Raw genomic sequence first — 13,871 nt, 5'->3', positions numbered from 1 at the left:
TGAGCTATATTTTCTGTAGCAGTCAAGATTAGATTTTCTGCTATAGTCTTAATGTAAGTCTGGTTTTGAAGCACTTGTTTCTGGCGATGGTCATCCATTGCAGTCATCAGAGTTTCATTTTTTTCACAAATTTTTTTATTCTCTGCCCAAGCAATCATTGCTGTTTTATCACTCTGAGACTTTGCATGAGAACAGAACCCTCTGTCTTTGCTTTCTTCCAATTAGGATATCCAACAACTGAAGTAAACACACTTTTGGGAGCATCAGGAAAAGAGCAATGCCGGCAAGCAAAGCAGTAACAAAAGTCTCTACTCTGGGAATATTCCAAACAAGGGTGTATTTTGTACCATTGTGGGTGGAAGCTCCTCCTGCTGCATCCTTGATAAGTCTTAGGAAAACTCAGATGTGGCTGTGTTGGGTTGTCACTTCTGGCTTTGGATATGTCTAAAAATCACATACAAAACACAAAATATTGCATGAGCTTCAACTGTGTTTTGAAAAACCTGATACGCACAAATTAATTAATTAGATTTGTATTGCAACACAATGCTAATGCATATTTAATATGATTAAACCATTACTGTAATTTAGTTTTACATGTTAGTTATATATTTTATTTTTCTACATTTATGCAAATTCAGATAGACATCTTACCATGGGGATCGCTTTGAATACACACAGAGAACTCAGGCTGTCTCTCCTTCCCTCTGCTGTCTGACCCCATCACCTCCTCTGCTTTGGACCATATGTCTATTTCTTCTTCCTCTGCTGCTTCTTGCCCTGGTTCAGCTTCTTGCCCTGGCTCAGCTTCTTGCCCTGGCTCAGCTTCTTGCCCTGGTTCAGCTTCTTGCCCTGGCTCAGCTTCTTGCCCTGGCTCAGCTTCTTGCCCTGGCTCAGCTTCTTGCGCTGGCTCAGCTTCTAACCCTTTGTCTCCCTGATCTCTCCTCTTTGTGTGGAAGAAACTAGTGATGTCACCCTTTCTCTTCATACCTCTCAGTAGTTTCTGAAATTATGCAAATGCAGATTTAATATGAAGACATTCAAAATGTCCCCTGGCACCAATCAGAGCATAGCGTTGGTAGCTATTGACAACACGTTGGAGGAGCGGCTATGGGCTGAACCATTTTTTTAGGAGGCAAGGGGGATTGTGCAATCAATTCAGTTAGTTTTAAAATTCATACTCAGTACAAATTGAAGCTAGCTTGATCGAAGCATTAATGGTATCTTATTTTGGTAAATGGTAAATGTATCTTATTTTAATAAACAACACTGCCATATGCAAAACTAGGGTGGCACTTGGGGTGGCAAGGGCTTATTTTAGGGTGGCACTTGCCACCCCATGCCACCTTTCTAGATCCGCCCCTGCTCAGCTCTGATTTAAGTCTGTGTTCACATAATTAAAGTGTTGATGAGTGCAGACATGTATATATGTAAACACAACTTTTCTTTAGTAAAACCAGTCAAACAATACTTTGCAGCTCCAACTTAGCTGACTGACATTAGTGCGGCAGTCACTGGATTTTATTTTATTTAACCTGTTTTAAGTGGTATAACCGTAGAAGTCTTAAGTTGATTTACTAAACCAGGATACGTCAACAGTTTCCACACAGTGTAGTTAAGTAAATTGAAATGACAGCACTTTAGTGGAACAAACGTTTGTTACCAGTGAAACACAGACATCCACCCTCTGCTGAGTATATCAATAAAGATGTTCCTTCTTCTTCACTGAACTTAATGTTGAACAGTTTGTGTTTCACTCTCACATTAATGCGGTCATAGCTGGGATTTTCTATGCAGTGTTAATATTGTTAATGTTGCCAAACCAACAACAAATTGACTCGTAGCAGAAAGGAACTGGAGAGAAACAGAAAATGTACACCGATGTAGGAGCGGTGCTGAGCAGGATCAATGTCCACAAGGCTTCAGGTCCTGATGGCATCCCCGGGCGTGTTCTCAGAGCGTGTTCTGGGGAGCTTGCAGGAGTGCTCACAGACATATTCAACCTGTCCTTGGCCCACGCTGTGGTACCGGCCTGCTTCAAATCCACCTCCATTGTCCCGATACCCAAAAACTCCAACCCATCTAGCCTCAATGACTACCGCCCAGTAGCACTCACCCCCATCATCACTAAGTGCTTAGAGCAGCTGGTCCTAGCACACTTCAAATCCTGTCTCCCCCCCACCCAGAACAGGAGCACAGAGGATGCAGTCTCCATCGCACTGCACTCTGTCCTCTCACACCTGGACAAGAACAACACCTACGCCAGAATGCTGTTTATAGACTTCAGTTCAGCATTCAACACAATCCACCCCTCACAACTCATCAGGAAACTGACAGACCTGGGCATCAGTTCCCTCATCTGAAAATGGTTACTGGACTTCCTGACCAACCGCCCCCAACATGTCCGGCTGGATAACCGCTGCTCATCTACAATCACAATGAACACCGGTGTACCACAAGGCTGTGTGATGAGCCCTTTCCTCTACTCCCTCTTCACCCACGACTGCAGACCTGCTGATGGTTCCAACACCATCATTAAGTTTGCAGATGACACCACGGTGATTGGCCTCATCAGTGACAACGATGAGACCGCCTACAGGGAGGAGGTGGATCGTCTGGCTGAGTGGTGCGACACAAACAACCTGCTGCTCAACACCGAGAAGACCAAGGAGCTCATCGTGGACTACAGGAGGAATGCTGACCCACATCCACCCATCTACATTAAGGGGACGGCTGTGGAGCGTGTGAGCAGCTTCAAGTTCCTGGGAGTCCACATCTCCTAGGATCTCATCTGGACGACCAACTGCTCCAAGCTGGTCAAGAAGGCTCACCAGCGCCTCTTCTTCCTGAGGACTCTGAGGAAGAACCACCTGTCCTCAGACATCCTGGTGAACTTCTATCGCTGCACCATCGAGAGCATCCTGACCAACTGTATAACAGTCTGGTATGGGAACTGCTCCACCTCGGACCGGAAGGCTCATGGACTGAACATACACACACCCACAACCACCTACACACACACACAGTGGACAACTGTACCCTCAAACACACAATAATAACATGGACTGAACCACCACTCACAACCACAAGCACTTTATATAGCCTCTGTAGAAATGATCCACATATCTCACTTATCTTAACTGCACTACTGTATAGTTCTGTGTAAATAATCATTCTGTACATACAATAATTTTTAATCCTACAACTGTTCATAACTTGCATAGTTCACATTTCTGTATAACTGTATATCTCAGATTTCTGTATAGTTTTTTCATATTTATATCCTGTTCATAGCCTGTACATACTTATAGTTATAGCATATTCATAACATACTTCATACCGTGTACATTATAACATACCATAATAGACCCATTTCTGTAATATACTTACATATCTATATTACTGCTAATATATATTGTAATATATCTATATCATGGCTAAAGCACTTCTGGATGGATGCAAACTGCATTTCGTTGCCCTGTACCTGTGACATGTGCAATGACAATAAAGTTGAATTCTATTCTATTCTATTCTATTCTATTCTAAAATACATATAATAAAATAAATTTACTTTTTGAATCTGTTGTCTATAACTGTGAAAAAAAAAGGAAATCACCAGCTTTACCCTTCACCTCTAACAACCGTCAGCTGTCATTGATATTCTCAAATAAACTCCCAGAACCTGAGGAAACGCTGGAGTCAATTTATGAGGTTGTAATTATTTCGCTACCAGACAAATTAATATATTTTCTCGGCCTCTAAATATGATCAAAACATGCAATCAACAAAAAACCTTCTGGAATAGTTTGACCTGCACAATCCAAACCCGGAGAAACTTTGTGATGAAATTAAAATGGAATCAGTATTTCAAAGGGTTAAACAGTGCTGTGCCACAGGAAATACTTCTAAAAAATGAGTTAATTCATTTCCTCTTTGAAAAGGTCAAAACCACACCACCATTAGCTACAGATGGACATTTTTAAAACTGCACCACGTATAAAATCAACATGTCCTGCTAATGACAAGCAACTTCAGCGACATTCATTTAGTGCCTCTAAGTCTGACTCCATATTACCCTCTGTCACCCTCAACAAACTTGCTATAAGCCTGCTGACATCTCTTACTGCCCCTCGTTCATGCCGGTCTTTGTTACACTCTCCATTTTTATTTCTTCCTCTTCCCTGACCGACATAAAAGGAAAACCTCACGTGAACAAGTCGAAAGTCTGTTAAAACACATTCAGACATCTTTTCAAAGCGCATTAGTAGCTCAGTGTGTGGATCCATTCAGTTTGTTTTTTACCACTTGAGCTTTTGTCAACAGACAGTTTCCGTCACAGTTCTTTGTAAAACCTCAGATGTGTACTTCAGCTTTGTGGGGAGGCTCCAGTCCAGTGAAGTAAATGAGGCCAAACGAAACAGCGACTGCATATGCAGTGTTACCAAGGTCATGAAGCACTTCAGCATCTTCAGTGATTACTCCGACATCTTCAAGGTCACCAGTGGGTTCTGCACCTTCCTTCCTAATGGTGAAGATTCCCAGGATCGTCTGCCGCATTGCCTCCTGGTTCTCCTCAGCATCCTCAAAAACAAAAGAAATAAACCTTCAGTCAGAACACAAACCACAGTACATATTTGGTGTAGCTTTTCCAGCTGTGCTAATAGCCACTTTTGGCCTGTTGGTATCTGTTCCCAGCCATGCACATGACAAAGGCTACACTGGAAAACTCAGTAGCACCTCCCTTAAATGTTAAACATTAGTCTACAAATTCTTAATGTTAGTGAGAAGAGATCTTTACTGCATGCAATTGTCCTGAGGGAAGAACGGCAATATTCTGTATTTCTTAATGCCAACAGACCTCATAGTTTGACTGAAAACCAACAACGATCTAACAGGTACTGTGTATGCACCCCAACATGGTTTATTCTTTGGGTCATGGACATCTGTTCATGAATGAACTAAAATACTAAAAGAATGAAAAAAAATAATTTATTAATACCAATGAGGAAAAGAATTAATAAAAAATAATAAATAAAATGTTTTAAAAACATCACTAACATTTAAAAAAGCAAATCTGTGGGAAGCAGAGGTCACTAAACTTACCATGTACTCCTTTATGAGGGTTTCTGGGTCTTCATTTAGATAAACAATTACACAAGCTCTTTTAGTTGCATTTGCATCATCCTGCAGCAAAGAAAAAGGCCAGCGTGTAAGATTATCGCGCAGTAAACACCACAAGAAAAAAAATAAAAATAAGAAACACAAACACCAAAACTGACATTTTTTTAATAGTTTCTGTAGTAACAGCTGAAACAGTTCAAATCGTAATTTTAGGGAGATTTTTCTAATCGACTGTGAGAAAAAGTTATTATAGAAAGAAAGACAGGAACAAACGCCAAACAAGCCTACATTATTCAGAATAATAAAAATGAAATGAGTAACAGCTGCATTCACACAATAATTACAGAGTGAATAAAAAATATGTCAATGAAGTGAAGTTTGTTAGAAAAAAAAAACACCTTGTCTGCCGTGGTGTTCTTAATGTTTTGTCCAGCAGCTCCTCCTTTCATTAGATGCACGGAGTGGTGATGTAGCTGCTGCATGAAGCTGGATGTCAGGGGTGATGCTGCAAACATTTAATCATTACCATATATGGCGCCGCTGCTGTCCAATGAGAAGCGCAGCATTGAAGCATCCAGAGTAGTTTGATTTTGAACCTTCATGCTCTACAGGCGCCGTCACACAGAAGCTCGCTGTGAGTAGCTCTCATTAGTTCATTAGCTGGTTTTATAGCCTCCTTAAATCCGGGTGTAACGGTGTCAGTGTTGACAGAGCGCTCGGTTAGTAAACAGGACAGAAGATTTAGGAAGAAAGCATCAGGTTAGTCATGTTGTCGCTTTTGCTTAAAATGTGTCTTTTATTCATCGGCGCTGAACTTTAGGAAGAAGAGAGCATGGACCAACAGCTGTGATCACAATTTACTGCATGATGTGTAATAAATAGGCCACTTCAAGACTCGGTGTAAAATAAGAAGACCGGCTTTTCATTTATTTTATGACAAATGTAGCGTTGCAGAAAATTCACCGTTTTCTTTAATTAGTATCTTTTTTTATCCTTTTACTTTGGCGCGAGTGCACCAAGCTCGGGTCTAGTTGGATTTGGGCGGACAGCAAAAATATAACAAGTCAATCAATCGATCAATATTTAGGGGGAGGTCACACAAACCGACCACTATCACAGGTTTGGCTCCTACTGTGACATGTTTGTGTCTAATTAAATAGCTTTGTAAACAAACAAACAAACAAACAATGGTTAATATTTCACTCTTTTTGTTCACATGGTCGTGTAATATCATTAGAGCTTAGATTCATATTTGAAAAGTGATCGTTCATATTATTTGAATCTGCTGCATCACAGAAATAATGGCATCAGTCTAAATATGGAGATCTGTGAATCTGCCCTCAAACTCTGGTTTTTCTGTCTACAAATGAAATGAACAAAGTTTTGTGATTTTCAGCCTTTGTTGCCTCATAGAAAAAAAAACTAACTTTTGACAGGTTTGTGCAGTAAATACAGTGAGTACTTATGAAAGAAGTAATCATTGGGTTTCATATTCAGTGCTTACTGTAACATGTTGATAGGAAATGAGAAGTTCACATTTTTCTTCAGGTATCCTTACACGATGATGGGCCTGGGTTATACAGAAGGCTGGTTTCAGTTCAAACAGATGATGCTATGTGTTGGTACATGCATGGTGCAGTGTCTGTGTGTTTCTATGTCCAGCTTTTCATCCCTGCTGTAGTTCAAATTTAAACTTATGGTTGACGTTCCTGTAAAGCTGAGCAGCTTCTTCTGAGCAGCATCAGTCAGACTTTCACTCTTGCTGCAAAGGACAAAAATGAAGAGGAAAACGTGACTCTATTAATATTGTACATGTCACATTTATTAAAAGATATTTACAATATTCTTGTAAAAGAAAAAAGAGCCTCAGGATGAAGTCATCTCTGTCCCTGAGGGTGACAGCACAGACAAACAGCAACATTAGTAAATCAAAAGAAACAGTGCGGAGCATTTAAAGGTGTAATGGGGAGCTGGCAGGTTGTAGCAGGTTCCCCTTTCAGACGTGTGAAGCTAAAAGCTGAAGGCCCTCTGCAGGTGCAGCGTTTGTCCATCCAGGCTGATATGAGCCCTTTTCAGCTCAAATATTTCTAATCATAATGTGAAACATCTCCTCGCTGTCTGATGACGTTAATCTGATCAGATGTGAAAATCGTTTTTGAGTGAACGGCATCAAATACATCACTTCCAGGAGACACTGACTAAAAGGCTTTATGATCATCCCCACATTTATAATATTATCACATCTATTTCTTTTGGCTGCACTGAGCCTTCACACTTCCTGTGGGACACTCAGTGGGCTTGTTTGGATAGACTCATATTCTGGAAGTTTTTTAAAAGGATCTAATCGAAGAATACAAGGAAAAAACATAGCCGTCATCACAAGCATTAAAATAAGCGCTCATATGACGTCCATGATGCTTTGTCATAATTTCCCTGTTCAAACTAACAAAGAGCACATGATGTATTCAGCCAAAGAAGCTAGCTACCTATTATTTTAGTAAACAATTATTTTAATTTGTTTTCCATTATTCCATTGATTAATCGAGTTATCTGATAAATATTTCTTTTCCTTATTAATGAATAGTAATAAATATTCAAAAGAAAAAACAGGCATTTCCAAATGATCTGTCATTGGTTTCAATTTTTGAAATTGCAAAGTTGTAAAATGTAACTACATGCAACATCTGTCCAAATCAACTAATACACTATTTACATTAAAGCCTTATTAAAGTTGTATTTTTTTAAAGAAAACATTTTCTTAATTGTAAAAATAAATACAGTAATGTCAAATAATATAAGCTACACATGCATAAAAAATGTAACCTTCACTGTTACAAGGCTTACTGGCATTAATGGGAGCCTAAAAGTGGTGACGCAGGTTTGCTGTGTGTCCATGTTTATGAGTGTGTGTGTAGGTGTGTGTGTGTGTGTGTTGAAGTGAAGAGGAGCGAGCTTTTCCCTGTGTGTGGATGCAAAGTTTTTGTGCTGCTGAAAACAGGACATAATGACGGTGTAGATGTTAATGTGTCCAACCGGACAAAGCGCAGAGTTTTACAAATCTTTTATTTTTATATTTTTAAAATATGAAATCAATTTAATAACAGAGTTTTTTTTATTTCAATTTTAATCTTAAAATGTTACAAAAGCCTTGTAATAAATATGGTCTCATACACCTCTTTAGACTCAGCCCTGTTTCCTGCAGGTATGCTTCCATGTAAAATAGAACGGCTGCTGTCAGCCTTCAGCTCGTTGCATGATCTAACCCAGTGGTTCCCAAACTTTTTTTGCTGGGCCCCCTTGTTTAACAAGAAAAATGTTCGCGCCCCCCCACCCCCGCGCGCGCACACGCACACGCACAAACACATCCTTCAACCACACACACCCATATTTTGCTCCATTGCGGTTTATTTCACACCTCAAACATTTATTAAACAATTAAGCAAATACAAATAATCTGCAATAAATTACAGGTAGTAAGAAAATAAACTACCAACTCTTTTACGCTCAGTCCGCACCTACACGGGTATTTTTGAACGCGCAGCTGTTTCGGGCACATGTAAACGGCGTATCGAATCACCGAGAACGGAGATTTTTTAAAACTCCTTTTTTTTGCGTTTACGTGTGGACGAGGATTACAGAGTTTGTGCGCCACGTTATTGTTTACATGAGATGAATTGCAGAATGGCAGATAGAAACAAAATACTGTTAATCTGACTCTGCAGGTTTTACACGCTTACATATACAGGCCATTACTGTCCCTGCATTTAGAAAGGCAGAGGCATCACGGTGTAATTATTTTACATGTAGTTGTTTTTTTTCCTGTGTAATAATGTTCAACATTGCTGTCAATACATTTTTCAAAAAAACCCTCTACAAAATGGGTTCAAAAACATAAACAACTGTGGGATCCTGTTTGTCCGTGATTTGAACAGCCCGGGGGTCCGTTCTTCGTACCTCGCTAAGTAAGTTAGCCGGATTTGAATGTTGACGATTTCGCGTGATCTTGGATCGTTCGGCTCTCCGAAGCTCATCCGGGACTTGCTGTCATAGCAACAGAGCCGTAAGCGTAAACCTGCTCGGGAGCAGGTTTACTTTATGTAAACAGGATTAGATCGCGGCCACTCAGGTATGTCCGCTGCAGTTATATGAAAGCAAGAGCGATATTTCGCCACTGTTTTACCATAAATAAATATTATCAATGTAACTAAAGATAATGCAGCATTTGATTCTTTTATTGATTTCATACAGATACATACAGGTCATTTCCTAAAAAAAGGGAAATGTACTATTAATCATTCTATTACATGTATTTGATTATGTCAGATGTAATTCATATTTTAGAGTAGTAATAGTAAATTACTTCGTGTAATCAAGATGAGAGACCACGGCTATAAAAGCGAAGGTGGATTTGGGAAGTCTGTCGCAGCCATGTCCTGTCCGTTTGTACGCGAGCAAGGAAGGTGCAAGATTGATAAGGAGAGTTTACAGAATTCAGCGGATATTGGGGGATAGACAGGATCCTTTAGCTCGGCGCGACGGTGTGCTCATAGAGAGATATCGATTTTTTTGTTATTTACTTACCACACACACACTCTCTCTCTCTCTCTCTCTCTCCCTATATATATATATATATATATATATATATATATATATATATTGTAACGTTCTCAAGAACCAAACGTTTATTCGGTGACAGGCAAACAGGCCGTTAACTCCGGGGAGAGTGCTCCCATACCGCCACACTTCAGCCCCGCAGTCACACACAACCACAAAGGACCCCCCTCCCGTTCCTGCACACATTAACTCCCCTTTTCCTGCAGCACAACCAAATATGTATCTTAAAGAAATAACAACAGTGTGCAGAGATAACCAACATGTCACTGTAAAATAACATTTAACCATCGTTACAATATGTATAGATAGATAGATAGATAGATAGATAGATAGATAGATAGATAGATAGATAGATAGATAGATAGATATATCTATCTCCCGACTTACTGTGCATGCTTCAGTCACCCCTTGCATGGGAACAGGTAAAAGTGATGGAGTGTTATGTCAAACTACACACAAAAAACCCCACAATGTCAATAAATGTCACAGTACAAAAAGCCGGGGTGTGACGAGGGGGTGCAGGACCACCACCTGTCTTTATTTGCTCTGCCCTTTTCTTGGTTGCTGTTATAAACAAACAAACAGATTATTCCAGGGTCTCTTGTCATAGACTAAAAGCAATATAAGTGATAAATATTACCATTCTGTAGAATATTCTTATATTTCACTTTTACTTGTTCCCATGTTCTAGTGGGTCCTGTTGTGGCTCTAATGTGAAAGAGGATATGATGTAATATAATATAATGTGGTATAATATAATATCACATGATATAATGTAATATCATGGATCACTTACGAGTTTAATTTGTCAGCAACTTTCTGCCAGCCCTCTCTCCTTGCTTTTGCAGCCTTTGCAGTGTTCCCCTGCGTTTTACTTAAACTCTGAAACTCCTGAAATCCCTCAATCAAGAGTTCTTGGTCTGCTGCCGAAAAATACTGAGCGCGCTCCTTCGACATCTTCGCCGACCAATCACAGAGTTGCCGATCAATGTTTCTACTATCGATGCGTAGCCCCTTTTAAGCCACCCAGTGATCTCAGATTACTTCATCCAGCTATACTAATCGTCAACAACAGGTGTGTTCGGAGAACCGGATTAGCGAGCTCAAAGTTAGCGCGATGATTTGATCTTGGATGTAGTAAGCGAGGTACGAAGAACGGGCCCCAGCACTGCTCCCGATGCAGGGAAAACTAATTCTGCAGGGAGACCTACCTCGGCAGTTGTGCAGGTGAAGCCAAAGGGAAGATATGCTTCACCATATTTTCTAGTCTTTGGCTTAGAATGAAGTTGGTTTGGAAACATATTCAGCGATGCTTCATCTCCTGCTTTGCGTTTGTGTGGGCGCCCCGTGCTAGCAGTGTCCAAGCGTTGTTTTTGTTTTAGCTGTGTATAACAAACAGCAGTGGAGGGAACAGCCACAAAGTTCTCTTTTCTCCATTTTGTTAATCAGCTGCTTTGATGAAGGAATTCCGCAGCTTTTTCCAAGTAAAGGTTTTAATGGTCGTTACAGGAACAGGAGCTCCTGTTTTGGATGCTACAAACACATTTCTTTCTCTAAGCCTTCGTCTAACAGTTAGATGAACTCTACACACATCTGAAGCACCTGCGATTACATGGTGACAATGGGATGCTACAGTTCAGCGCATTGATCAAAGAACTGAGCAAATAATTCATGTCGAAGGTTTTCAGTAATCAAATTATTCTAATTACTGCATGAATCGTAGCAGCCCTATATGTCACACACTCCCAGTCAAAGGTTTGGACACACCTTTTCTTTATTTTCACTATTTTCTACATTGTAGATACAAACTGAAGACATCAAATACATGAAGCAAGATATATGAAATCATGTAGCAAAAAAAAAGAAAAGATAAATAACTCTATGTTGTAGATTCCTGAAAGTAGCCGCCCTTTGCTTTGTTAACAGCGCTGCAAACCCTCGGCCTTCTCTCAGTGGGCTTCATGATGTCGTCACCTGAAATGGTTTCACCTCACAGGTGAGCCTGTCAGGGTTCATTGGTGGAATTTCTTGCCTTCTTAATGGGGCTGGGACCATCAGGTGTGTTGTGCAGCAGTCAGGTTGGTGCACAGCTGACAGCTCTATTTGACAACTGTTAGAATTCATATTATAGCAAGAACCAATCAGGGTCATGACAATAAAGAAAAACCTTAAAATGAGAAGGTGTGTCCAAAATTCTGACTGGTAGTGTTTCTCCTGTTTTGGCTTCCCTTCATTGGCTTCCTGTTAAATCCAGAATTCAAAATCCTGCTCCTCACATACAAGGTCTTAAATAATCAGGCCCCATCTTATCTTAATGACCTTGTAGTACCATATCACCCCATTAGAGCACTTCGCTCTTGCACTGCAGTCCTACTTGTTGTTCCTAGAGTATTTAAAAGTAGAATGGGAGGCAGAGCCTTCAGTTTTCAGGCCCCTCTTCTGTGGAACCAGCTTCCAGTTTGGATTCAGGAGACAGACACTATCTCTACTTTCAAGATTAGGCTTCAAACTTTCCTTTTTGCTAAAGCATATAGTTAGGGCTGGACCAGGTGACCCTGAATCCTCCCTTAGTTATGCTGCAATAGACGTAGGCTGCCGGGGATTCCCATGATGCATTGAGTTTTTCCTTTCCAGTCACCTTTCTCACTCACTATGTGTTAATAGACCTCTCTGCATCGAATCATATCTGTTATTAATCTCTGTCTCTCTTCCACAGCATGTCTTTATCCTGTTTTCCTTCTCTCACCAACCAATCACAGCAGATGGCCCCGCCCCTCCCTGAGCCTGGTTCTGCCGGAGGTTTCTTCCTGTTAAAAGGGAGTTTTTCCTTCCTACTGTCGCCAAAGTGCTTGCTCATAGGGGGTCATATGATTGTTGGGTTTTTCTCTGGTTCTATTATTGTACGATCTACTGTACAATATAAAGCGCCTTGAGGCAACTGTTGTTGTGATTTGGCGCTATATAAATAAAATTGAACTGAGTTGAATTGAATAGTGTACATGATGAGTTTTATGTAATGAAAGTTTTCAGGACAAAGAGACAAAGAGAGCTTCTACATACTGAACAGATTTATTCACTGTTTATGGAAGCGGTGGTAGCTCAGGGCGTCCCAAATGAGTGTTTTGGTTGTATAGCATACTAACACAGCATGATGTTACGTAGTAACAGCTAATGTCCTCTTTAACGAGTGAACATGAAGTTCCACAGTGCTGACTTCCCCTCCATGAAAGAGTGTGTTGCACACCTGGTCTTATCGATTGTTGAAGTGATTGCAGTGGCTGTGGTGTGCTGAGCTGGGCTGCAGGCTGTTAGATTTACATCAGCTTTGAAAGAATGACCCATTTAGCATGTACATTAGTTTACATGGTCTCTGTCTCACTTTAGTACTGGTCTGAACCCATAAACAATGTTCAAAAAAGCTGAATCTCTGAGGTTTTGCCCTCATTTTCATTATTGCTTGTTCATTTATTTCTAATAATGAGGTCTCATCTCTTAAAGCAGTGAGTAGTAAGAAAGTTTAATCACATATTTGACACATGTAGACTTTAAATAATCTATGATCTATTAAAAGATTCTCACAGGTTTGTAATAGTGAAATTAGAGGGCACAATCATAATGCTTACGATCAGACATACAGACACAGAGTGTGCAACATCTCACCACTAGATGTCACTAGACTGTAGACTGCAGTCAGTCCTACTGTAAGGCTTTTAATCAAACTAGCAGTAACATTTTTGTATTATTAATGGCCCACTATTAAACAGTAATAAGTGCTTCATTGATCATTCATAAAGCTTCTTACTCCTCTGAGTACTTTATAACTACAGATATGTTTATTCATGATTAAAACATGTTCACGGTATCATTTGTAAAGTCTGATTGTATTTACATGCACAATAATATATATAATGGGCAAGATATGCGCTCATGGTTTTTAATCCAATTATCTGCCTAATTTTTCTTCAGTTACTCGATTAGTCAGCGATTATTTCAATAACAAGTTTACAGATGATGCAGTGGAAACGCTCTGGAAGGAGTCTTGAGCTGATGTTCCCAGCTGCTGATGACCATGCTAAAGAGCCTCTTTACAGGACAAACTACAATATATAAGCCTGTGCTTAATAACACAGAACAAA

The 13,871-nt window shown here is 40.1% G+C and overlaps 1 protein-coding gene across 1 annotated transcript in view; it reads left to right on the top strand.

The window, feature by feature from the left end:
• Positions 1-5,602: 5,602 nt before the first annotated feature.
• The window catches only part of adarb1a (adenosine deaminase RNA specific B1a), a 53,800-nt gene continuing 45,531 nt past the window's right edge, over positions 5,603-13,871 (top strand). The window contains exon 1 of the mRNA XM_019351152.2: positions 5,603-5,755. Within this exon, the coding sequence (XP_019206697.2) occupies positions 5,722-5,755 (34 nt within the window). The 5' untranslated portion in view covers positions 5,603-5,721. The remainder of the gene's footprint in view (positions 5,756-13,871) is intronic.

The sequence above is a fragment of the Oreochromis niloticus genome, linkage group LG23, assembly GCF_001858045.2.
Source record: "Oreochromis niloticus isolate F11D_XX linkage group LG23, O_niloticus_UMD_NMBU, whole genome shotgun sequence".
In the NCBI taxonomy this organism is placed as follows: Eukaryota; Metazoa; Chordata; class Actinopteri; order Cichliformes; family Cichlidae; genus Oreochromis; species Oreochromis niloticus.
This window is presented reverse-complemented; position numbering and strand designations above follow the sequence as displayed.